The following is a 24,346-nucleotide window of genomic DNA, read 5'->3' on the forward strand; positions in this document are numbered from 1 at the left end:
CTGCATGACATTTAATAAGAAAACATTCAGCATTAAAGTTCATTATTACCAGGCTAACACTATGGTTAATGCATTAAAGGCGTATTTCAGCAGGCTACTGTATAACTGAAGATGACATCCCTCTCAAAAGCACTGGAACACAGTGTGAAACATTACCTCTGTTGTTGATAAGCTGGAAGAGCGAACAAACATGTTTTTAAATGTGCTGCAAAAAAAGACAATGACATTTATTACATATCAAGCCCCATGGACTTTTTTCTACACAAAGGAGTACAATACTTCCCATGATGCACTGCTGCTGTATAGGTATAGAGATCCACAACTTTCAGGAAGCTGCTTTTGTAATTAAAATAAGTAAAAATCCTGAGTGCATTTTAATAAGCTTATTCAGTCCAGGAAAGCCAACCTGTTGTCCCCTGGTGAGCAATGTTGTTGTCTATTGCATTGATATCTGTGAAGACCTGTACTTCTTGAATCTTGATCTTTACCCAGGTACCACCTACAGAATATTGACAAAAGACGCACATTTCTGTCAATTTTTAAGCGTGCCAATACTTCTGGAGCCGATGTCAATTTGCAGTTTATATGCTGCCACCTGGTGGAAATTTATATCCACATAGCTCCTACACCCACTCTCTCTCTCTCTTTCTATCACACACATTATTTATATCAAATGGATATAAATAAACCAATCTGTAGACCCTTTACATATCATATTTCAGAAGTAAACATATACAATGACCATGTTCAACTCCGGACTCAGCAACATCTGAAAACTAGCTGTGGCAATCACTTTTATCCCACATGGCTGAATGAGAATATTTACGACACCAGACAGGGCAGAGTTCACACAATGCCGTGAGATTTTATTTGAATATACAGTACGTTACTGGTGGTGAGTTCAAGTACAGTTTAGCTAAAACCTGGACTGCTCAGACCATGAGTAATAAAATTGTTATTGTTAAATTGAGACATCCTTGATGAAAACTTGCTCCAGAGCGCCCTGGATCTCAGACCGGGGCGAAGGTTCATCTTCCGACAGGACCACGACCTCAAGCACACAGCCAAGATGATAAAGGTGTGGCTCTGGTACAACACTGTGAAAGTCCTTGAGCGGCCTGGCCTGAACCCTGAAGAGACCTAAATGTTTCTGTGCCCCGAAGCTTCCCATCCAACCTGACGGAGCTCGGGAGGTCCTGCAAAGAAGAATGAGAGAAACTGCAAAAAAATAGGTTGTGCCAAGATTGTAGCATCAGACTCAAAACGACCCGAGACCGGAATTACTGGAGAAGGTGCTTCAACAAAGTGTTGAGCAAAGACCGTGAATTTTAAGTTGTTATCGATGAAACACTGTTTCGCGAAACATCTTAATGATTGCCGAATAAAACACATTTCTTCTTAAAAAGTAACAAAATGATGGCATCCTATAAAGATATTCTGCTATGACAATGGATTTTTAGCCGACTGAATTTTGCTCATCTACAATGAGAATTGAAGTCTACCATCAGTTTTCTACAGACCCGGTTTCTCAACAAATTATCGAAGACCATATGTTTGATTTTTTTCATGTTCCTTACTTTGGTGATTTTTTTAATCTACAGCTTGTATATTAGTGAGAAAATCATTTTTTGTGTTTGACTTGCTTTTCAAAGGAAAACTATATAAACAGAATGAGGCTTCAATAAATTTTATTGAAGTAAATAAACTTCTTTATTGAAGTAAATAAATGAAATTTTATTGAAGTAAATAAACTTAATTGAACTCTATAAGCACTACACTAAATGAAAACTATTTACAGACACAGAACTCTTTACAGAGGAGTTCTACAATGAGGGATTAGGGGGTGACAAAATCTGCTTCTTAATGTTATTCATTTTCAAAATCTAACAAAATGTATTTATACTTACCTGTGGAGTGTTTCAGCAATGTGTGTGTGGGGGGGGGGGGGGGTGGTGGTGGGGGGTGGTGGTGGTGTAGTAGTGTCCCAAAATAATTTTTTAAAAAAAAGCCTGAAATGTCTTGCGAGAGTAATATTACTTACACTCACTGTCCACGTTAATAGAAACACGTGTAAACCTGCACATTTATGCAGTTATCTAAATCAACCAATTATGTGGCAGCAGCACAATGCATACCGTCATGCAGACATATCAAGAGCTTCAGTTATGATGTTCACATAACACATCAGAATGGGGAAAGGTCTGATCTCTGTGACTAATCATGGCATGGAAGATGGTACCAGGTGGGTTGGTGTGTGAAAATCCTTCAGATTAATACAGAGATTACACTTTTTCACATACTGATGTATGAAGTAATCATTAATTGAAGCTCTTGAAAATGTCTGCAGGATTTTTTTTGTACCGTGCTGCTGCCACATGATTGATAGGGTAAATACACCAATGAGCAGGTGTACAGGTGTTTCTGTTTGTGGACGGTAAATAATTTTGTCATCTAACAATGTAATAATTAATAAACGCGTGTGTGTGTGTGTACGCGTGTGTTTTTTTTTTTTGTACATGTGTTTGAAGTGAGGGGTGGCAGGGAATGGGGAAGTGTTAAGGGGAGGGCAACACGTAGCTCAAAGCGTCTCCAAAGTGTCCTTCAACAGCTGGACATGCTGCAGGAGAAGCTGACGAACTGCAGGGGCTAAAGCTGCTGGGTCGGAGTACAGGTCCCGGGGCAGAGCAAACAGATCGTCAAAAAGCTCCTTCAGCTGGTCCTATTAACAAATCACACACACACACACATCCAAGTGTCACTGATGTAAAGATACAACACTGAGCATTTGTGTATCCTGGCATCAGAAGACGTTAGACACTTACGATAACCTCTGCGAAACAAAGCGCTGCTGCAGGCTCCCACACATCTGAGTCCCACATGTTGACGAGTGCAATCAGTTGCTCCAAAAATGCTCCTGCAAACTTTCAGAAAACAAAGAAAACAAGCTTCGTTAACGCCACGTCTAATCGGGGTGAACAATATGGGAAAACGTTCAAGCATCACTTCATAACCATCACTTCTCATGTTCAAATCTCTACATGAGACACTTACTGTTTGAGGTTCTGAGCCGTTTATAACATATCCGAAGACGAGCAGCTCGTAAAACACATCCACAAAGTTGTAGTGGTGGATCTGCACAAAGGAGAACAAATTTTAAAAAGAAATTCACATGATGAATACGTTATTTTACATGTCGGAGTCCTGATTTCTGGGTTATCAAAATCTTTTATGTTTACAGAGGCATCTGCAAACTAACTTTGGCCGCGGAGAGCTCCGCTGCAATGGATTCCTGGTTAGATGGAGTCCTCAGGAATTGGATCAGAGCCTCGTAGGCCAGCCGCACGTGACGTGCTTCCTGTTAAACAAAGCAAATCTCTTATGACTCACTTCGGCCACGGTGTTCAACATAGCTACTTGTTTTAAACTCTAACAAGAAGCGGCATGTAATCCGAAGAGCGTCCAGTTCTCCGTTAAAGATACATACGTGGCATGACCGATAGTATTTTGGGGGGGTAAAAAATAAAGTCACCTTGTTGTTAGCTGCTGCCAGTCGCATCACAATCTTTTTCCCAGCCACAATCAAGAAGTTTTGATTGTGAGTGCTGGCAAGCAGCGTCTGTAATGTGGGACGACACAGGGTACAAATTAAAACGGGGCAAACTTCACCTGCACTACAACAGCGGTTACACAGAGGTTTTACTCACCGCAAATGCCTGGCGGAGAGCAGGCAGCTTCACGCCGACCTCAGTCACCCCTCTCTGGGAAAGATGGCAGCTAAGAAAAACGGAAAAGCTTAGTGTACGTCAAACACCAACGATACCGTTACACCGTTAAACTGTAGAGAGAATTTTACCTAATAAAGGGCACCTCCACCTCCTCTGGGGTCTCCTCACATTCCTGCAAGACAAATTAGCAACACATCATTAAAACTCATACAGTAAATTGTACAGCCTCTCAGTCAGAGGAATAACAGCGTATGTAGACACACATCAGTTCTGAAACACAGAATTACCTCAGAGTCAGACTGACTCTGTGCATCACCGTGGGGAGACCGAAGATCTTTGCTCTCCCAAGTGCAGGTGTCCAGCTGACCATCTGCGGCAGCATGAAGGTACGTGCAGGTCACCTTTTTAAAGAATAAATGTACAACAGACAAAATTCAGAAAGTTACAATCTACAATACACACTTCATTCCAGTGTAATATATTTACCAGGTAATCATCGAGTGTCAGGATGACGGACATCTCTAAAGTCCTTTACTTACAAAAAAAATTGTAAATCCAGTGAATGCCTTAAGTAATAAATAAATGGGTGGTTTGCTTACCGGAACGGCGGCTGAAGGGTCGCTGTGCGATGCGGCGGGAGGCAGCTGAAGGTACGGCTCATGGACCTTCACACGCGCACACACACAATGAGTCACTGCAGTTGACAACATTTTGTAACGCCACAACGAATAATCCCTTACCTGTATGTCAGGAAGACAGTCCTCAGTGTCAGGGATGTGAAAGAATTCCTGAAAATAACAATTAGAAAAAACTCAAGATTTATTTGATTAAAGTGCTTGTGTAATAACCCTTGATGTCAGTTAACTTCGTCGGAGTAACAGAGTCTGTGATTACCTCGAGACTCAAGCTGTGGGTCTCTGTGGCCTCAAATAGGCAGAGCCGACTCCCTGGACCACTGATCATCTCGAGGAAGTCTCTGTTAATGTCCACTGACTGCAAACAAAGAAACAAAAATAAATATTAGAAAGTGTGTGTGTGTGTGTATATGTGTGTGTGTCTCAATTGCAGCACTGTAGAATACCTCAGACTGGGAGCTGAAGGAGTTTGTAGACAAAAGCTGATCATCGCCACAGGCTCTGTTCAGCTCACAAGCACTGGGATGCTGTGAAATCTAAAGCAAAAAAAATCATGAGTGCTTTTTATCGTAGCAGTTAAACAAGAACACACTAATGTTCTGTCACTTGAAAAATCCAGAGATCATTTTAAGCAAATAAATGATTAGATTAGTTACCAGAGCGACAGATGAAGTGTCGTGATGAGATTCGGTGGGCGGCAGCTGTACTTTTGGTTCGATGACCTTAACACACACACAAACACACACACATATTTTTGAATTTTAAAATAAAATAAAATGAAAAAAATATATATATCGATATTATTTTACAGACACACACCTGCAGGACAGAGGGAGGAGGATCTCTCACTACGTTAACAGACTCTGCAATAAATGACTTTTATGTGACTCACAGTTACAACTTTTTAATTTAAACCCAACAACAAAGTTTATAAAGTAAAAGTAGGGAAAAAAAATACTGCGTTGCGATCTTAAAATGGATAGCCATGTTTTCAGAAGCACTAGCATTAAGTGAATTATTAGTGTATAATACATGTAAAAGATTAAACAGGGAAAAGGTTGCTTTATTTTACTATCTACTCATTTTAATGTTTTACTCCATACAATACATTATATAGGCAGATAACACATTTGTAATAAAAAGACCGTAGTGCGAGAGCTGGTAAATCATCAAGCAAATCAATAAGCTAATCATTGGGATAATCGTTAGGCTAACCATTAGGCTAATCATTTAGATAATTATTAAGATAATCATTAGGATAATCATTAAGATAAACATGATCATAATTAAAAAAAACAGTAGACAAGTTTTTAAAAGTGACCTACTAATAAAGTAAATGAATTAAAAATGAAATAAAATAAATTCTTAAGTCAAACTCATCAATTCGGTTTAGTATTTTTGCTGTAATTTGTAGCTCTACGCTAGTCCGCTAGCATAGTAACTAGCATTAGGCTAATAAGCGCCAATAGACGATATCTCTGATTAACTGGATAACATTAGACTGTAACACTGTAACTTCACCGTGATTTATTGTAAAAACAGTTACAGATTAAAGTCACATCCTCCTACCGGGACGAAGCTGTGGGTGGTCGGGAGGAGCGCGCTGTCTCCGCAAGTGCCGGTAAACAAGGTATCCTGCACGCGCACACACAGCAATCAGCCCCGCAGCGCAGGCGATCTCGTGCACATTCCAGGTCTTCAGTCCAGGTAGAAATCTTCTGAAATCCATCGTGTTTTCTTCTTTTTTTTCTTTCCTTGAGAGCTTGATAGACGATGTTGGTTGTTGATCCGTTGTCAAGCAGGAACTCAATGTTGCGTTTTGATTTAAAATCGTTTGCAGGACCACGGCAACAGTTTAAACACAAATAAGTACAGGTTCTCCAACCGGGGCTCGCGACCCACGTGGGATTGTCTGAGATGCTGATTGGGGTCCCTGCATAGAAACTGTATTTATTTAATAATAATGAAAGAAAAACAAAGAATATTCATGTTTATATTTTAATAATAATAATAATAATAGTAAAAATAACAATAAATATGTAAATAATAAATAATAATAAAAATATAATATTAAATATTTAAATACTAATAAATAGTAGTAGTAATAATAATAATAATAATAATAATAAATATAGATAATAATAACAAATAATAAAAAAATAACACGATGTATTTTATATAATATAAATATCAGTCAGTATTTTTCTTCCTTTCTGTTTCTGAGCGTGATTTGAACTCGAATAACGTCCATCAGTCCAGTAACTTCTTTTAAGAAAAGATTTATAACAAATTAACTGGGAAATGTTACACGGGAACCTGAATATATAAACACACACAGACTTTAACACGCCATCATTCATCACTTGTGTGGTTTTGATCTAAAAGCCTGGGTGATAGAAATAATACAAACTGAACGCATGTTTGCAGCTCTGCGCTGAGAGAACATAGTGGTCATGCACATCATAGACGATAGAGGGCAGCAGAGACACGTTCATGTGAGGTACAGGGTTACAGGGACATCTACTGGACAAGAAACTTCAGTGGCACTTAACCTCAGCCACCAGAAACGTAACGGAGAATAAAAACAGTCACATTGCCATAAAAAACAGCATACAAGCTTAGAAAATGGAAATAAACTCTAAAGCAGCTTAAATCTTGTTCAGCATAAATAGCACAATGATAAACTTCCCCTGAGGAGCTTTTCCTTCCCTATGCACCTCTACATTCATTTTTAACGCACGTCTTAAACACCTGATGATTTTAAACTTATATTGACGACTCAATACTCTTCAGAAGGCTGGATGTGTCCTTCATCATACTGGCTATTCTCTCCAGTCTCTCTTTAATATTCTCCTCTGAAGATGATGACATTTGGTTGGCTGGTGAGGTCTGGTGCTCTTTAACCCTCTCCATAACGCTCTCATCATTATGTGGGCTCCCTTCCACACTCTTAACCCCACCCGTTTTATCGGGCCCTGAGCTCGCGTTAACGTCAGTCCGGTCTCCTGCAGCAGTACCCGGTTATCCAGCTCCTCCCATGCACTGCGCTCTATACAGATCTTTTCAGCTGTGCTCTTCTACAGTGCCTGCACTCTGGTGTCCAGCTTGCTCAGCTGCTGCTCCAGCCTACACACACTGCTGCAGACCGGCCTCCACAGCTCGCAACCTGCTCTCCGACACACACTCTGTGTGAGCAGCAGGTTGAGGAACATCTCGGCTGTGAGGTGTATGCCTTTGCTCCTCGTTCTCATCCTGAACTGAGGAGAAGCTGCCGTGTGCTGGAGATCTCTTTAGACTTGGGTGCCTTTCCACCAGTGACTGGCTCGGAACGATTTTCTGGCTTGGTGTCTTCTGGGACTCTCAGGTGAATAATCCACAGTTTTTGAGTCGTTGCAAGAGAGCTGCCTCTTTCTCAGCAGACCAACAGACGTAGAGCCTTTAGTGAGCTGTTTGTGTTTGTACAGGACAAAGCCGATGATGTTGCATAGAAGAGAGAGCTTTCTTTTGGTGAAACCGATCTACAGGAATATATGCTTGATCAACTTGATTTGTAACTGCAGAGATCACACAGGACCTTGTAAACAGACTCCACAAAGAACAGGTCATTTTTTTCTGCAAGCTCGATGCTGCACTCCACCAGGTGTTCAGCCATGGAGGTGGAGAAGGAGGTGAAGGGATAGCTGATGATGAGCAGACAGCATTATTATTTCCTTCTTTGGAGTAACAAAGTCTGTTATTACCTCGAGACTCAAGTTGTGGGTCTCTGTGGCCTCAAATAAGCAGAGCAGACTACCTGAACCATTGATCATTTTGAGGGAGTCTCTGTTAATGTCTATACTAAGAACCCATTAGAAGAAAAAAAATGCATATTGCAAGCTACTTATTTTGTCCATTATAATGACAGGCAGAGCCAGAATGAACCTTCACCTCTTCCCTCCTCCACACTGTGTGTACTGCCTTAAAATACAGTATCTCTGTCCAGTCCTCATCCAATGCTACATGCAATACCTGTCACTTTGTCCACATAGCCACATCTGGACTAATTGGACACTAAGTGGAAAGCAAGTGACGGGACAGTAATACAACTTTTAGGGTGGAAAGGACAGATGCTGTTTCCAGGACACTTGCTCTTGCTCTTTACTGTATACTGACTTACTGTTCATTTTTTCTTTTGGCCTAAACAACATAACTAGTTGAAATGAAGTGAGTTTGTGTGATAGATTGTAACAGTGGGCAGCTGATGTGCCATAGTCCATATGTACACCTAGCCAATTATTTTACAAATTTTTGGATTAGAGACTCCAGTTTTCTGAATATTATCCAATTTGTAATGTGTCTGTAGCAGATCCTCTGTCATGGCTTCAAATTCATATTTAACCATATTGTATGCATGTATGCACATTATTTAGTAAAAAGGCACACTGGCTACAAACATTAAACAAAACGGGACACAGGCTTTTTCAGGCAAAAACACAAATCCACCCTGAAGCTATGAACATCAAGCAATATTAGTTCATGGTAACAAATTACTGTTGGCACTAAAATATACGGTTGTCAAATGTTTACATACGGCTTGAGGATTCTGCAGGATATATATAAAAAGTAAAATATAACCTAATATTTACAGTGCCTATGAAGTATGATATATTTTTGTGTTTGGTTTGTAAAGATTTACAGTCAGAAGCTACACCCTACAGTAACTGCTAGTACAAAACGATATTTCCAATCCCATATGTGGTCTAAGAAATCTGTTTAGAGCACAAGAGGAATTAACAAAAACGAGGAATTTATTTTTATGGCTTTATTTGTTATAAATGAGGATGTAGTGATGTTTTTTTGGTTGTGGGATTAGTATTAGTAGGTGTACAGTGTGAGATATTGTAGTCCAGCAAAAGGTTAGGTTGTACATCAGAACCGAGTGGAGAAGCCAGAGAGCTCCAGCTTGGGGATGGACTTCTCATTCTTGAAAACAGCCCGAGTGATACGACTGCTGGGGCTTCCCTCCTTACTTAGCCATACCTTCCTGTGAAAAAGAGCAAAAAAAAATAAAAATAAATAAATAAAACATTTTATAAAAAAAGTTTTAAATTTAAATAAAAGATATATGATAGTAGTCCAATGGTTTAGAACAGATAAGATTTGTGTTTAAATCCAAGAACTTCCATACTGGCACTGGAACTTTACATCAAACTCCTAAACTATCAAATTCTCTAATATTTTAAATCAAAGAATAAACAAATGAATGAGTCTGATCTACAATGAGTCAGGACTCTGTTGGCTTTCAGAGTGATATGTGTTTAAAATTCAATTTGTAATTTTTATAGTATTATATAAAGTGTTATATAAAATATAATATTATTTTATGTTTGTATGGTGCATTTAACAATTCACATTGTCTCAAAGCAGCTTTACATAAGTATAAAAACAGAATTAAAAATTAAAAAATGTTAAAGTTTAATTATTATATAAATGAATAGCAAATAGACATCTCACATCTCTAATATCTATCCCTAATGATCAAGCCGGAGGTGATGGTGGCAAGGAAAAACTTGCCCATTTCCTGGGGTAAGACCGAGAGCATGAGGAAAGCGATAGTTTCATGATCTAGTGGTAAACTATTCTGCATATTCGTGTATGAACGAACCAAAAAAATGTCAATAAACGTGTTATTCTGGCTGTTAAAACTAAACAGATTTAACTTTAAAAACTGGATAATTGTTGTTGTTGTTGTTTTGTATATGTCTTGCAGTTTTGCACAATATACCTTCTATTAAGGTTATGTATTCTCTGCTCAAGCGCTTGCGTTTTTCGGTATATTTGCTGCCCAATGTGGGTCACAGGACCTCTCTGAATATGGCAATGCTAAAGTAAGTTAAAGTTGAGCAGGTTGCATCCTGAAAAGTTTTGTTTTGATACCACAGAAAGGCAGAGAAAAAGAAGAAGCACATACACTGAGCTCGAAAATACTGAATAACAAGCAATTGTGCTTGAACTTAAGTATTAATTAGCAATTCCTTTGTTCCAAGGTGAAATACAGTCTTGTATTTTATTTAGATTTCAATACTGAGAGCATTGAATCATATTTTTTATCATAATACAAACTCCATCTGTGAACTCAGTCTCCCAGAAATCACCACGGCATACAGTTATGGCTGCCTCGGACTACAACACCCAGTGCTAAACCTTATATTATTGTGTTTATCATCCTAGTTTCGAGGAGGTTTCGTATCAATAGAGTAAAATGTACTTCTTTATCGTATATGATATCAGTTCTAACAGTCTATTGAAGATAACTTCAAATAAATGTTACCAAATACCATACAATGTTTAACTACATTACCCATCAACCCCTGCTGGTTTTACGTTCAATCTATTACAAACGTGTATATTTGTAAAATAATAATAATAATAATAATAAAATAAAAAAAAAGCTCTATTTACAGTCATCTAAAACGGCAATGTTCTATTATTTTCTATTATTATTATAGACATGCTAAATTCATTCGAATTTTAAAATTAAAATTATTTTTTTTCTATTTGACTGAAGTAATACAGACAGAATTTAACTTGTTATTGTGAAATTATAGATGTATTTTTTTTCCTCGTTTAAAAAAAATAAAATAATTTAGACTAGTAATCCTCATCTATTTGGTGGAAGTCCATCGCCCATAAATAGGTTATAGTTTGTTTTATTCTGCCACCTGCTGGTACAAAACTGTATATACAGTCTGAGCTAAAGATATATACATACTGAACATACATACATAATGAAAATAAGGAGATTAAATTAACCCTCCTTGGTGGTTAGGTGAATGGGGTGAAATAAAGACAGAAACTGTTTAAATCTATTCCCCTGTTTACTAAGAGAACAACAATAATGACTGATGATTCGTATGTTTTCAGGTGGTAGTTTGGTCGTGAGTTTATGGAACTCATACCGGGTTTTGAGAACTTCATACCATGGATGCTATTGTATTACGGCATTATTTTGACAGTACTTTTAGTTAAATTACTTCAAGTTAACTTGCCACATACCTCATGTTAACCAAGTCTTGTTTTATTCCTGTATTTGTTTTATGTTGTTATTTATATGTTATTTGCAAAAAAAATTATAATTCATGCCTAAAATATTAGTAATTTCACAATCATTTTCATAAACATGTTCAAACTGAGTCAAAATTGAGTTAATCAACAAATCACTTTATTAATCACAAGGTTTCTTCCTAATATTTCTGTAAATCTACTTTTTAAAGACAGTGTCCATTGTTAAAATCTCTATACAAATAAAATTTAATTGAAATTATGTCTCGGTAATAGTGTTATGTAAGATCTGTGTGTATGTGTGTGTATTTGGGTGTGGGGGGTGGTTTGGGTTGGTTATAGCACTCACATTTCTTTGACCAGATTACGTGGTCCCTGAACCTGTCCCACAACTGTCCCCTTGTTTGTGTTCTTCACCCAGCCAACCAGACCAAGGTTGAGTCCCTTCCTCTCTGTATACTGACAGACACAGGAAGAACTTTCTGAAGGCAATGTTATGTAGATGTTTGAGCAAAGAAATGATCCATCATCCACAGAATTGCTTCTTGCTGGATTTTTTTTAAATTATCATTGTAAACTCAATGGACCTATGAACATACGATGAGATCAACATTTTTTAAATACTCAAACCAGCCTATTTGGCACCAACAAATCCACCTTGGTCAAAGTCACTGAGATCACATTTCTCTCATTCTGATGGTTCATGCGAACATGAAATCATCTGTAACTGCATGAATGCATTTTATTGGCTGATTGGATATTTGTAGGAATGAGCGCAATAAAGTACACAAGTATGTGTGTGTGTGTGTGTGTGTGTGTGTGTTTGTGTTTACACATTCATGCACTTATCCAATCAGTCAAACAATTGTCAGTGCATAATATCATACAGATACCGATCAAGAGATTCAGTTAATGTCACATCAAACACCAGAATTAAGAAAATGTCTGATCTCTGTGACTTTAAACATAGCATGGTCCTTTACATTTACAGTACATTTCCATCATTTGGCAGACACCCTTATCCAGAGCAACTTACATTATTTTATATTGATACAACTGAGCAATTGAGGGTTAGGGGCCTTGCTCTGGGGCCCAACAGTGGCATCTTAGTGGACCTGGGATCGAAACTCACAACCTTCTGATTGGTAGCCCAAGACCTTAACCACTAGGCTACCACATGCCCTACCACATGGTCCTTGATACCAGATGGGCTGGTTTCAGTATTTTAGAAACTGCTGATCTTCTGGGATTTTAACACACAACAGTTTCTAGACTTTACACAGAATGGAGTAGAAAACAACAATGAGTGAGTGTCAGTTCTGTGGGTCAAACACTATGACCCACACTATTCACTCTTTCCACCCGTGGTCCTCATAAAATCATCTCAGCATGCACAATATGTCAACCTTCAGATGGATGGCTACAACAGCAGGCCACATCAGGTTCGGCTCCTGTCAGCTACGAACATGAATATGAGGCAATCTCTCTTAGCAACAAGGTGTTTCAGCCTGCAGATCCTCTAGTTCTGAAAAACTAAATAAAGATCCATGCCATGGTTAAAGTCACATATATCAGAATTTTTCTTCATTCTGATGTTTGATGTGAACATTTGCATTTAAATTTACAGCAACTGGAAGATGCTCTGAAGTCAGGGGGAAGTTCATTCCACCACCTCAGTGCCAGAACAGACTTAAGAGTTGGTGGGACCAGTCGTGCAGTGCTGATAGAGTACACGAACACTAACTGAAGCTCATGACTTGTATCTGTATGATTTTATACATCGTGCTGCTGCCACTTGTTCAGATTGACATTTAACAACAACACCAATTTAGTTTTATTTTCTGGGATGATTTTAAAAAAGGCTTCTTTCCGACAACCCTCCAAAACCACTGATAATTATAGGGTGGTATTTCATACTCCTACTCAAAACAGCTGAACTTTAAAATACAAATACATTAAAATAAAACATCCATTTCTTTGTACACTGACTGGGCTGTGGTTGATGGGATTGGACGAAGCTGAAAGCCCCATGCTTAGTTCTCTGGTAACACGGGTTGGCAGCCCTAATACAGACAGCGATGAGCAATTTAATACTTATATAATACTCACATGCAGTAAGTCTACATAGGGTGAAAAAAAAATGAAGGATCCTGATGTTTACTTACCATACGAAAGCAGACACCTGTGCCCAAAGAGAAAGACAAAGAAATCAGGGAGCAGCAGACAATATGAGCATAATTTGCTATTACATAATATAGAGTATATTGTTAATCATGTTTAGTAAGTTTATCATTGGAGTAATAATTTGCCACCTGCCATTAATCAGGATTATATCATGCCAACTAAGCTAAATATAAAGATCAACAAACCTCTCTGTTCTAAGATATATAACTTTACTCAAAGCCAAAGAACAGTGATCTATTTTAACTAAGCAAAGATTCTAAATGTTGTTCTTATGTAAAATGAACATTGGCTGCTCTAAACTAATCTGTACAAAAATTAAGCTTGGCCAGTTATGCAGCAGTCAATAGCAAGAAAAAAAAAGTTAGTCAGTACCCTGGACATTGCCAAATATCTCAAAATCCACAGAGCAGAGATCGCTGCCACTTGAACCAGTTTCTTCAGACATTGTGAATGCCAACTGGACTTGTGAAGGCTCTGGAATCAAGTTACATCAAAACTTGGACTGGATTACTGAACATATTTAAAGGGCAAGTCCCACACTTAAAGCTCCCATCTGATATTGTTGTTGTATTTAAGATCCTTGTGATGCATGACATCTTTCATATATCATTTCAGGCAAGTGATGTCGGTTGCTTGGTTCAGTGTGTGTACTGTAGATATTTTCTCTCCATGCTCATAAACATGATATAGTTGCTGATTTCATACATGAGAATACAGAGAAAAATAGTTAAATATTTTAATGTACATTTAATTATATTATAGAAATGATGGCCTATGTTGTCCATAAAAGGGTACAGTATACATAGGAAACTAAACTTTACCCAAATATCCTTTCATTCATTCACTGTTACAGAAATGAATCAGGATAAGTTTATGTGCTGAAGGTTTGTGTGCAACTCACACAATACATTACCAGAAAAGGCTCTAAATGCTATTTGAGGTGTCTACAGCAGACACTCAGAACTTAACAATATACCTTTTCTACTATGGGAAATATTTTCAGAGAAAATTACAGAATGGAAAAGCTGTTTGAGTTATTTTGTCTGACAGAGCAGATAGGAACTCTGCATGTTGGGGATGGGAGGTGTTCTTGATGGTACTGTACCACTTGCCTGCTGCAAGCAACAAGATTAAATACCAGTTGGGCAGCTGTGCAAAAGTGATGTGTTGAGTGGTGTTCTACCTGTTGCACCATACTTCAATGCAGTTTGTATGGGTTCTTTCATTGGAACTGCAGTAGATGTTCAGTATGACCTGAGGAACAAGGTCTCTTCCAAAAGTACAAGCACTGTCATGGCTTTTTTTTGATGAAAGATGAGGTACTGAGGTCATACATGTAATAAAGACATGTGGGGTGTCTGGCTCCTCAATGACATCTTGTAGACCATGATGAGAGATAAAGGTTGTTATTGGCACACTGTTACCATGACTTACTTACTTACTTTATTTATTTATTTGTTTGTTTGTTTATTCATTATATTAATTAGATATCAGAAATGATGCGTCATAAAATTAACATATTCATTCACTTTAGATATCATCAGCCAAAAAAGGTACCAAACAGAGGAAAGTGCTAACTCATAACTGTTCAGACAACACAGATGGCATCATTAAAGAATTCTGTTGTGTTCACAATTATGGGTGAATTAAAAACATCAGAAAGACTAAAGTAGACCTCTTAACAGAATGTTTGGGAGGAGGAAATAATGTGATGTGATGAATCTTATACAATATCTTATTTTAGCACGAGGTTGAAGGACATACTGTACAAGAATGGTGCACTGTTCTTAACTGTTTCTAATTCGAAAACCTCTTCAGGTGCACAGGTTTGTTTCTGCCTAGGGTAATTGTCATCTCACACAGAGAGCAAGGCTACCAGAAACTTCTGTGCTTGCTTCGAGGCTCACATGTAACTAAAGCACCCGTACACAATATGAACAGAAACGTAAACTGTGGGCAAGCCCTTTGAAAGCAGAAAAATATGGCAGGAACAGTTAAGTGCCTGATTACAAAAAACCTTGCTATTCACCTTAAAAAAATATGTTGTGTTAGTTTAATTTGCACATTCTTTTGTTATTAAACAATCCCTTGCCTAGTTTTTTTTTCAATTCATTTGAGAGAACAAAAGAAAAATCCCAGATTAGCTAAACTGTGTAAATAATATATACATAAATTGCACAAAATTTACAGTATTGCACTGTTAATTTTAAAGATAAGCTATTATTTTGCTGTGTTTATCAATAATACACTGAGAAAATATATGCTCTTAATTTAATATATGCTCATAATTACATTTACAGGTTAATTTTTTTTTACTGTATGCTACTGTATATGCCAATTAAATGGACTCAGTTTAGAACAAGTTCATCAGTGTAGAAAAGCTATTGACAATTTGCCACTTCATCATCGTTGTGACCTTCTCATGCTAAACAGTGTAGTTAGAGCATCTATGTATCTGAAGGCGATTAAGCTAGTGTGTGGAACTTGAGAATTAACATTCTGGCCCTACCTCAGTAAAAAAATCTTTCACTATGCTAAAGTCAACAAAACGACCAAGAAGAGGCTTCTGCTTTAATCTAATGACAAATTTTTTAGAAAACTTCAAATCCTTGCTCATTTTTATACTTTAGTATATTCAATAGTAGCAACATTTTTTTCACTTCACAACAATTTAAGCTAGCTACTTCCACTTTTGAATAAAATTGAAACGTTATCTAAACTTAATTTTATATACTTAATAGTATTATTTCTGGGGATGGGGTTTAAGTGCCTGAACTCGCTGCGGTGACAGACATCGTCCTGCGGGGGGCAGTGTTTAACAGATAACGGTCAGATGACTATGAACACGTTGTATATACAATGTGTATATACAATAATGTGTATGCATGTCTAGAAACCACAAGAAAATCCATGTAATTTAACCTCATTTTGAAAGAAGACTCTATATGAAAGCTATATAAAAATTGTGTTGATAATTTAACACATTAAAGAAATATCCACTTTTCTAGCACTGCAATCAAATATCTATTTTTTTTACAGTTCCTTAAGATTATTTAGTGTGTTCGATTTAACAAATAAAAGAAATAGTCAAATGTGTTAAATAGTTCTAAATTATTTCTTAAATTCTTATTTAAATTCTACTTAATTTTATTTTTTTAGCACTTCTAACAATGGGCATTGTTGAAAAGCAGCTTTAGAGGAATAAAAAAATTCAGAATATAAATGATAACGTTTCAAATTAAAATTGTAATTTATCCATAATGAACAAGAATGAGGTGATGCTAGGAAGAAACCTTGATAAAAGGAAACTCATCCTTATATTTGGTGACACTGGAGAGTGCAATTATTATTATTGTTATTATTATTATTATTATTATTATTATTATTATTATTATTATTATTATTATTATTGTTGTTGTTGTTGTTGTTGTTGACAACAACAACAACAACAACAACAACAACAACAACAATAATACATATTATTATTATTATTATTATTATTATTATTATTATTATTATTATTATTATTAATTTCCCTTCTGTACACTATATACTTATATGTATTGTATAATGCTATTTTTTTCTTTAAAAAAAGGAAAGAAAAGAAAAACCAAATAAATGTTTGCACTCAGATGTATGCATCATTTTAATTTTCCTAAAATGCATTTTGATTTGATTTTATTGTGATATACTGTTTACTGTAGTAAGCAGTCAGAGACATGGATAATGTTTTGACACGCTTCCTCGCTCTGCACCATCCACAATTTCCTCCACAAGAAACTGTAATGTCTTTGATAGACCATGAATATGCTAGGCTTGACTTTGAAGCATGCTTGTCATCACTGAGACATTTTTATGATCCTGTTTGCAGGTGATGAAGGAGAATCCCTTCAGGGTTTTACAAGAGGTTATTCAATGCTGAATTCCTGCCATATCTTATGTTTGTAAAAATCTTCCATTCACCAGGGCATACTGTACAGCAATGACAACTACTGACAGTAGATAAGAAACATGGAAACCTATTTTACAAGAGTTAAGAATGTCGTCCCCCCCCCCAATCCTTAATGCAATTTGCAAGATGATCATTTTGGTGTACCCTCATCTGATAATTTATCAATAATAAAAGCATATGTGGATTTCACAAGATTGCTCAATATAAATTCACGATTTGCTAATGTTGTGTTTGTAATGCTATTTTAAAGATCAGGAGAAATCCAGAAATTGGTTGTAAAGACTTTAAAAGACACCAGAAATAACACTTAACACCCCCCCCCATGTTATTACTTAAGTTAAATTAATTAATTTATTAATTCTATTCAATAAATTACAATAAATGATATTAAAATATTATTAAAAACATTTTGTAAATAAACTGAATTATATTATTTGTTTCTAACTGTAACTTAATATCTTAAAACCTGAAAGATTTCTTATTACACATCACTGTGAGGTAGAAGATATATCAAGTTTAACTGAAATATATTGCTTACAGCTGCATATAACACTATCTCTCTCTCTCTCTCTCTCTCTCTCTCTCTCTCTCTCTCTCTCTCTCTCTCTCTCTCACACACACACACACACACACACACACACACACACACACACACACACACACACACACACACACACACACACACACACACACACACACACACACACACACACACACACACAGAGTTATACTGCGGTTAATCCTTCGTTCATATTAGCACACTTTACCTGTGCATATTTACTTCACAGCATGTCACAAAAAAACAAAGCGATGCAGGACCGAATACTGGGAATATCAGTGTCAAACTCCTCCCCCGGTGATGTCGTGAAAAATCAGATCCACCTTCAATTACTGCTGTCCATATTCTTGGTGCTTCCTCTGCAAGCTCTTCTCTGAGAAGTCATGAGAGTTATACCCTGATCCGATCTCCTCTTTAAAAAATAGACAACCAAAACCGTGTAAAAAAATAGTATGGGGGATCAGAAGGAAGTGACCATGGTCCAGAGATCCACTTCATTCAGCATCAAGAGTCTGCTGCTCCCGTCTAAAAGCGAGGCGCGTCCTGCGGAGCTGTGCGAGAGAAGCGCGTTTTCAGCAGGATCTGATTCAGAAAAACCAAGAGATCAGACAAGAGACATGGAGCAAACGGAAAAGTCAAAGAAGGCGGATGATAAAGTGAGTGATAAAGGGGAATCCGGTAAAACCGGCAAACTCGACAAGCCTCCGTTCAGCTACAACGCGCTGATTATGATGGCCATCCGCCAGAGTCCTGAGAAGCGACTAACCCTGAACGGCATCTACGAGTTCATCATGCAGAACTTTCCGTATTACCGGGAGCATAAACAAGGATGGCAGAACTCCATCCGACACAACCTGAGCCTAAACAAATGCTTTGTTAAAGTCCCAAGGCATTACGATGACCCTGGGAAAGGGAACTACTGGATGCTGGATCCTTCAAGTGACGAGGTATTTATAGGAGGGACGACTGGAAAACTCCGCCGGCGTTCAGCTACTTCACGAGGCAAGCTGGCCATGAAACGGGGTCTGCGATTTGCACCGCTCGGGTTTGGAATAAACGACAGATCGAGCAATCCTCTGTACTGGCAAATATCCCCCTTTTTATCCCTACAGCCTCCGTCTTACAACGCTCCAGCATCCGGATTTCTAAATCACGGCCATGCTTATGGTTCACTCATCCCCGGAGTGGATCAGCTTGGAAACGGTGAGCTTGCGCGGCCCATTCTCAGCTCCTCCGGTGGTCCTCTCGGTTTCACGAACACTTATGGGATGAGTTCGTCTCCGGTCGGGTTAATACAGAGTCAGCATAGTTACTTAGGAAGCCCGCAGCAGCGGCAGCAGCCCGCACCCCTACACCAAAGCGCGTCACCGTTCGGCGTCTCCGCCACTTCGGCGCGATCGCTGATCTCGGACACTCTCAGAGCCACGTTACCTTCTTTCAGCCCCGTAGGATCAAGCGACTTCCCCGGAGTTTTATCTCAGCACAAAAGGGGCCTTCCTCATTCATATTTAAACTGATAACTGCGCAATTTTGTAGGAATTATAACGAAATTACGCACACGAAAGACTTCACCGAGCTCCTGGAGTTTTCACCTAACCAAAAAATGTCACTGAATTGTTTCTGAAACTGAACTTCAGCTCCACAAATGACCATTCAAGCAAAATGCGCAGGAAAAAAGTAGGATCCCAAAAGTCCAGTTTTAACCTTTCAATCACAGACTGTTTGCCTTTTTTTAAAAAAAACCTTTGTTTCAAAGCCTGTATCTAGATTTGCCAAAGGTAAATTCTATATCGCATATGTTATTTATATCATGTTCAAATAATTCAAACACTTTTAAGTTCAATTGAGGTCTTATATTTATGTAAAATTGTATTTCAATTTCAATGATTAAATCGTTGTATTAACCTGGCATTATAAGGCATCCTATGAAAATATAAATTATTTATGTAAATATGACTTGTGGCCTTAGTCGATTTTTTTGTAGAATAACAACAACAGCAACTGAGATTTGATATATAAAGAGATATTAAAATATATTAAAGTTATATATATATATATATATATATATATATATATATATATATATATATATATATATATATATATATATATATATATATATATATAAAACCCAATAAATACAAATGTGTAATACTGTTTAATAACAACAACTAAACAAATTCAGGGTTTCTAATTTATATATACATGTATATATAAATTAGAAACCCTGAATATTTGTTTAGTTGTTGTTATTAAACAGTATTAGACATTTGTATATATTGGGTTATAGTTTTATGCAAATCTAGACCTATAATTTGTTTAATGACTTAAATGCCTATAAATTATCAATTTATTTCATATTTTACATGGGATAAATACTGGCTTGTTAGTTGGATTTGAGTAAACAATTGTGTTAATTCTACCTAAGTGTAGTAACAGTTGTAAACAATAATAGTATTACACCAGAACCTCCCTTTTTTGCAAAGAAAACTGAGAACATCTTTAGGAACACTACAAAAATACTGGATTGGACCGGGCTTTACTTTCAAAACAGGCTCAATTCATAAAGGCATGGATTTCACAAGATTTTGAAAATATTGCTTTGAGATTATGGTCCATGTTGAAAATTCAATATGCACTTTCATGCAGCGAATCTCCTGTTCTACCACATCCCATAGGTGTTCTATTAGGTTCATGTCTGGTGACTGCAGGCCACTGAAGAACACTGAACTCATTGCCCTGTTCATAAAACCAGCTTGAGGTGACATTAGCTTTATGATATGGTGCATTATCATATTGGAAGTAGTGGTTAGAAAATGGGAAAATTGTGGCAAAGAATGCAGATAGGCAGTAACAATACCTTCATCAGACTGGACTGTTGACACAAAGTAGTTTGGGCTCATGGATTCGTGCTTTTAGTGCAAAATTCTGTCTATACCATCTGTGTGCTTTGGCAGAAATTGAGATTAATCAGACCAAGCTTTCTAGTTTTCCAGTCTTTAGCAATTCAGATTCAGTGAACCTGTACCCACTGCAGCCTTCGCTGACAGAAGTCTTCTGTACAACGTTCGACATGTTGTCCATTATGCTTACTGAACAACACAATTATACCGAGTAATTATCTGAATCACTGTAGCTTTTCCATAAGCTCAAATCAGTCTGGTCATTCTCTGCTGAGCTCTGTCATCAACAAGGAATTTTCAGCTGCAGAACTGCTGCTAACTGGACATTAGTCTAACTGGACTAACTTTTTTAATTACACAATTCTGAGTAAACCCTAAAAAAATGGTTGTGTGTGAAAATCCCAGAATATCAGCAGTTATAAAAATACTAAAACCAGCCCAACACCAACAATCATGTGCACGATCAGATTTACACAGATCTATTTTTTCCTATTATGATGCTGTGCATGATTTTCTACACTGCAAGGCTGCAACATGATTGGCTGATTAAATAATTGCAGGGATGAATAGGTGTACAGATGCTTCTAAAGTAAATATTTTAGTAAAAAGAGAATACCCATATTTGTTCCCATAATTACAATCTGTTTAACCACTACCTAGGCATTCATGTATATTACAGATCTTATTAACAGTGTCACAAATACACATACTGCATGTTATTGACTTAAAATTCAGGAAATTCACAAATGAATCAAGTGCAACAAATCGGCTCGGTATAAAAAGAAAAAGTCACTAGTCTCTGTTAGATTTAAAAAAGCACTTGTATTCATTAAGCTAACCTATTAGGTAAGAATTAGTAAACAATAGTAGTCTACAACTGAGACCTCTATTTTTTGTGAGGACCTGTTCAAAAGTTACATTTTATTTCTAAACATTTCTATTTATTATTTAGATTTAAAATAAAATAGTTGGATTGTGGAATCTTTTTTTTTACTTTTGAAAAATAGCTTCACCTGAAAATAGCACATCAACAGAGAAGCTTTCACTATCATGGATATTTTGTTTGTGTGACGTATTTTATGGGGTTCTAATTTAGTAGTCTATATTATAATAAATATCTATTAATACAGGCTATAAATGCTTAAGCCTTATTTTAGATCAATGCCAGTCAAGATTTTAATAATCCTTTGTTTTGGGATTTAGTGTATTTTTCCATTAAGTAGTGTGTTAATAATTTCCCATGTGGGTTCATAATTCAGTTAAAACATGCATTTATGTGTCTGTTTTCTGTGATAAAAATTGCAAAGCTTCCAATTACTCAACTGAGAAATTACCATCCAAAATGTGTTATTATATTTATAAATTGTAGGTTCAAATAAATATTTTCTAAACAACAATTACAACAACTGATAAAAGCTTATAAATCTGGCAAAAACTACAGAGGGTTCAAAATTGGTTTTCCTTTAAATAACATGGCAAAAGAAAAGACCAAGGATCACACACACATACACGATGCACTTGCTTTCTATTTATTTTTTCATTTATTAATTGTTTATTTTTTTTACATGCTTTAAAGGGTTCGACAGGGAGGTTTTTTGTACCCATTTTCGGTCTATTCCTTAAAGTTGCATTCGTTTAAACAGTGGAACAAAATGAAACCCAACCTCAACCTCTCAAAAAAAATAAATAAAAATAACAATAATAATAATAATTTATTATGCTTAGATACAATTATCACGCATAAAATTTAATAAATTTAGTGTAATATAACATTTTTAACATTATTTATATCCATGATAGTAAATCAATTTTAAAAAATTGACTGCAAAAAAAGTTAGATACTTAAATACCTAAAGTACTTAATTATCCAATAGTTTTTTGTAATAAATGTTTTGGAAGCTTTCAGACAAAACAAAACAAAACAAAACAAAGCAAAACAAAACAAAACAAAACAAAACAAAACAAAACAAAACAAAACAAAACAAAACAAAACAAAACAAAAAAGATCTAGAAAGCAAGCTGTAATTTAATTAAGGATAAAATGTTCACTAACTTAACTGTAACAAAATATAGACATTGTGAACAAACACGTGAAATGGTGAAATGTGCTCACAGGCGTCATTTGTATGAGGAGGGATGTCAGGAAAGTGTCTGTAGTATACTTTATGTGTAGAATTACTCTCACTATAGAATGAAAGGGTGCTTTTGGACCTTTAAAAATACAGATATGACAGGATTCTTTTGGACTGGTTTTAGTTCAGAAGACTCAATTTAATTGAAATCGGGTATAGTGAAAAATGTAAGCAACGTTTTCTAGTGGAAAGAATTATCACAAAACTTAATATCCACTTGCAAACAAAATATAAATTAAAGATTTCCAAATCTAAAAATGTGTGATGTGTGTAATGTGGTTGCTATTATTATTATTATTATTATTATTATTATTATTATTATTATTATTATTATTATTATTATTATTATCCAAATAATTGTCTATTTATCTAAATAAAAGAACATACACACACGCACACGCACGCACGCACGCACGCACGCACACACACACACACACACACACACACACACACACACACACACACACACACACACACACACACACACACACACACACACACACACACACACACACACACACACACACAATAAAGCAGTTCTTAACTGAGTTTAAACCGGCCTCTATGGCGGAGATTTTATTTTGTTCTGGTATAGTGAACAGTTTAATAAGCACAGGCGGGTATAGTGTGGTGTGTTCAGTGGAAGAGCTGCAGGGTTTCCGGGTCGATCCTGAACTTGGGTTACTGTGTGCTGAGTTTCTCCATCATCACATCGCACGTGTCAGCTTAGGTTTTCACCGACATATGTGCTGGTAGGATTGGATTGTCTAAATTGCCCCTAGTTATGAATGTTTGTGTGTGTAATACTAAAATTATTTCTGCCCTTCTGTCAAAAAAGGTGGAAAGCAGCCTTTTAGGAATTGATTAATATGTCGTTAATAATTATTGTTAATCCAAACATATATATATATATATATATATATATATATATATATATATATATATATAATGCAGAGGCGTTGGATTTGATGAGCGTTGCATTTGATGAGATGTGTTTCAGACGGGAACTGTGCTTTTCATTTCATACGGGTTTTTTTTGGGAGACATTTACATACAAAGAATAATATTCTCACCAATTCTACACTTTACTCGAGCCACTAAGCTTGAGATCTGTTAAATACTTAAAACCGTTTTATTTTAATAAAAAAAAATCTAAATCTAATCTAGTTTAATTTAGTAAAATAAATTCTAGATCACTTTTCCATTTTGGCAAAT

At 36.4% G+C, this 24,346-nt stretch overlaps 3 protein-coding genes and 1 pseudogene across 4 annotated transcripts; 1 reads left to right on the forward strand and 3 right to left on the reverse strand.

Moving 5' to 3' along the window:
• Positions 1 to 845: 845 nt before the first annotated feature.
• LOC113660663 lies at positions 846 to 6,275 on the reverse strand. Of its 2 annotated transcripts, XM_027174333.2 has the most exons (15): positions 5,930 to 6,275; positions 5,180 to 5,223; positions 5,017 to 5,082; positions 4,807 to 4,896; positions 4,620 to 4,718; positions 4,466 to 4,513; positions 4,325 to 4,390; positions 4,013 to 4,126; positions 3,854 to 3,897; positions 3,705 to 3,774; positions 3,530 to 3,616; positions 3,257 to 3,355; positions 3,052 to 3,132; positions 2,823 to 2,921; positions 846 to 2,719 (listed from the first exon to the last, which is right to left on the reverse strand). In XM_027174333.2, the coding sequence occupies exons 1-15, from the start codon at positions 6,087 to 6,089 to the stop codon at positions 2,579 to 2,581; spliced, it is 1,308 nt and encodes a 435-aa protein (XP_027030134.2). In that variant the 5' UTR covers positions 6,090 to 6,275; the 3' UTR covers positions 846 to 2,578. The 2 variants fall into 2 exon arrangements, with proteins under 2 accessions (XP_027030134.2, XP_047671605.1); XM_047815649.1 differs by lacking the exon at positions 5,180 to 5,223 and having other exon boundaries at positions 5,930 to 6,061.
• A 795-nt stretch (positions 6,276 to 7,070) lies between these two features.
• Positions 7,071 to 8,057, reverse strand: LOC113660764 (annotated as a pseudogene).
• Positions 8,058 to 9,146: 1,089 nt separating this feature from the next.
• Positions 9,147 to 14,074, reverse strand: LOC113660765 (acylphosphatase-2-like). The gene is made up of 4 exons (XM_027174551.2): positions 13,958 to 14,074; positions 13,567 to 13,583; positions 11,751 to 11,860; positions 9,147 to 9,383 (listed from the first exon to the last, which is right to left on the reverse strand). Exons 1-4 carry the CDS (start codon positions 14,028 to 14,030, stop codon positions 9,269 to 9,271), a joined length of 315 nt encoding a protein of 104 aa, XP_027030352.1. The 5' UTR covers positions 14,031 to 14,074; the 3' UTR covers positions 9,147 to 9,268.
• A 4,201-nt stretch (positions 14,075 to 18,275) lies between these two features.
• Positions 18,276 to 19,884, forward strand: foxg1d (forkhead box G1d). Its single transcript, XM_027174563.2, has one exon. It carries the CDS (start codon positions 18,549 to 18,551, stop codon positions 19,611 to 19,613), a length of 1,065 nt encoding a protein of 354 aa, XP_027030364.1. The 5' UTR covers positions 18,276 to 18,548; the 3' UTR covers positions 19,614 to 19,884.
• The last annotated feature ends 4,462 nt before the right edge of the window (positions 19,885 to 24,346 follow it).

This window comes from Tachysurus fulvidraco, chromosome 7 (assembly GCF_022655615.1).
Source record: "Tachysurus fulvidraco isolate hzauxx_2018 chromosome 7, HZAU_PFXX_2.0, whole genome shotgun sequence".
Taxonomy (NCBI): Eukaryota; Metazoa; Chordata; class Actinopteri; order Siluriformes; family Bagridae; genus Tachysurus; species Tachysurus fulvidraco.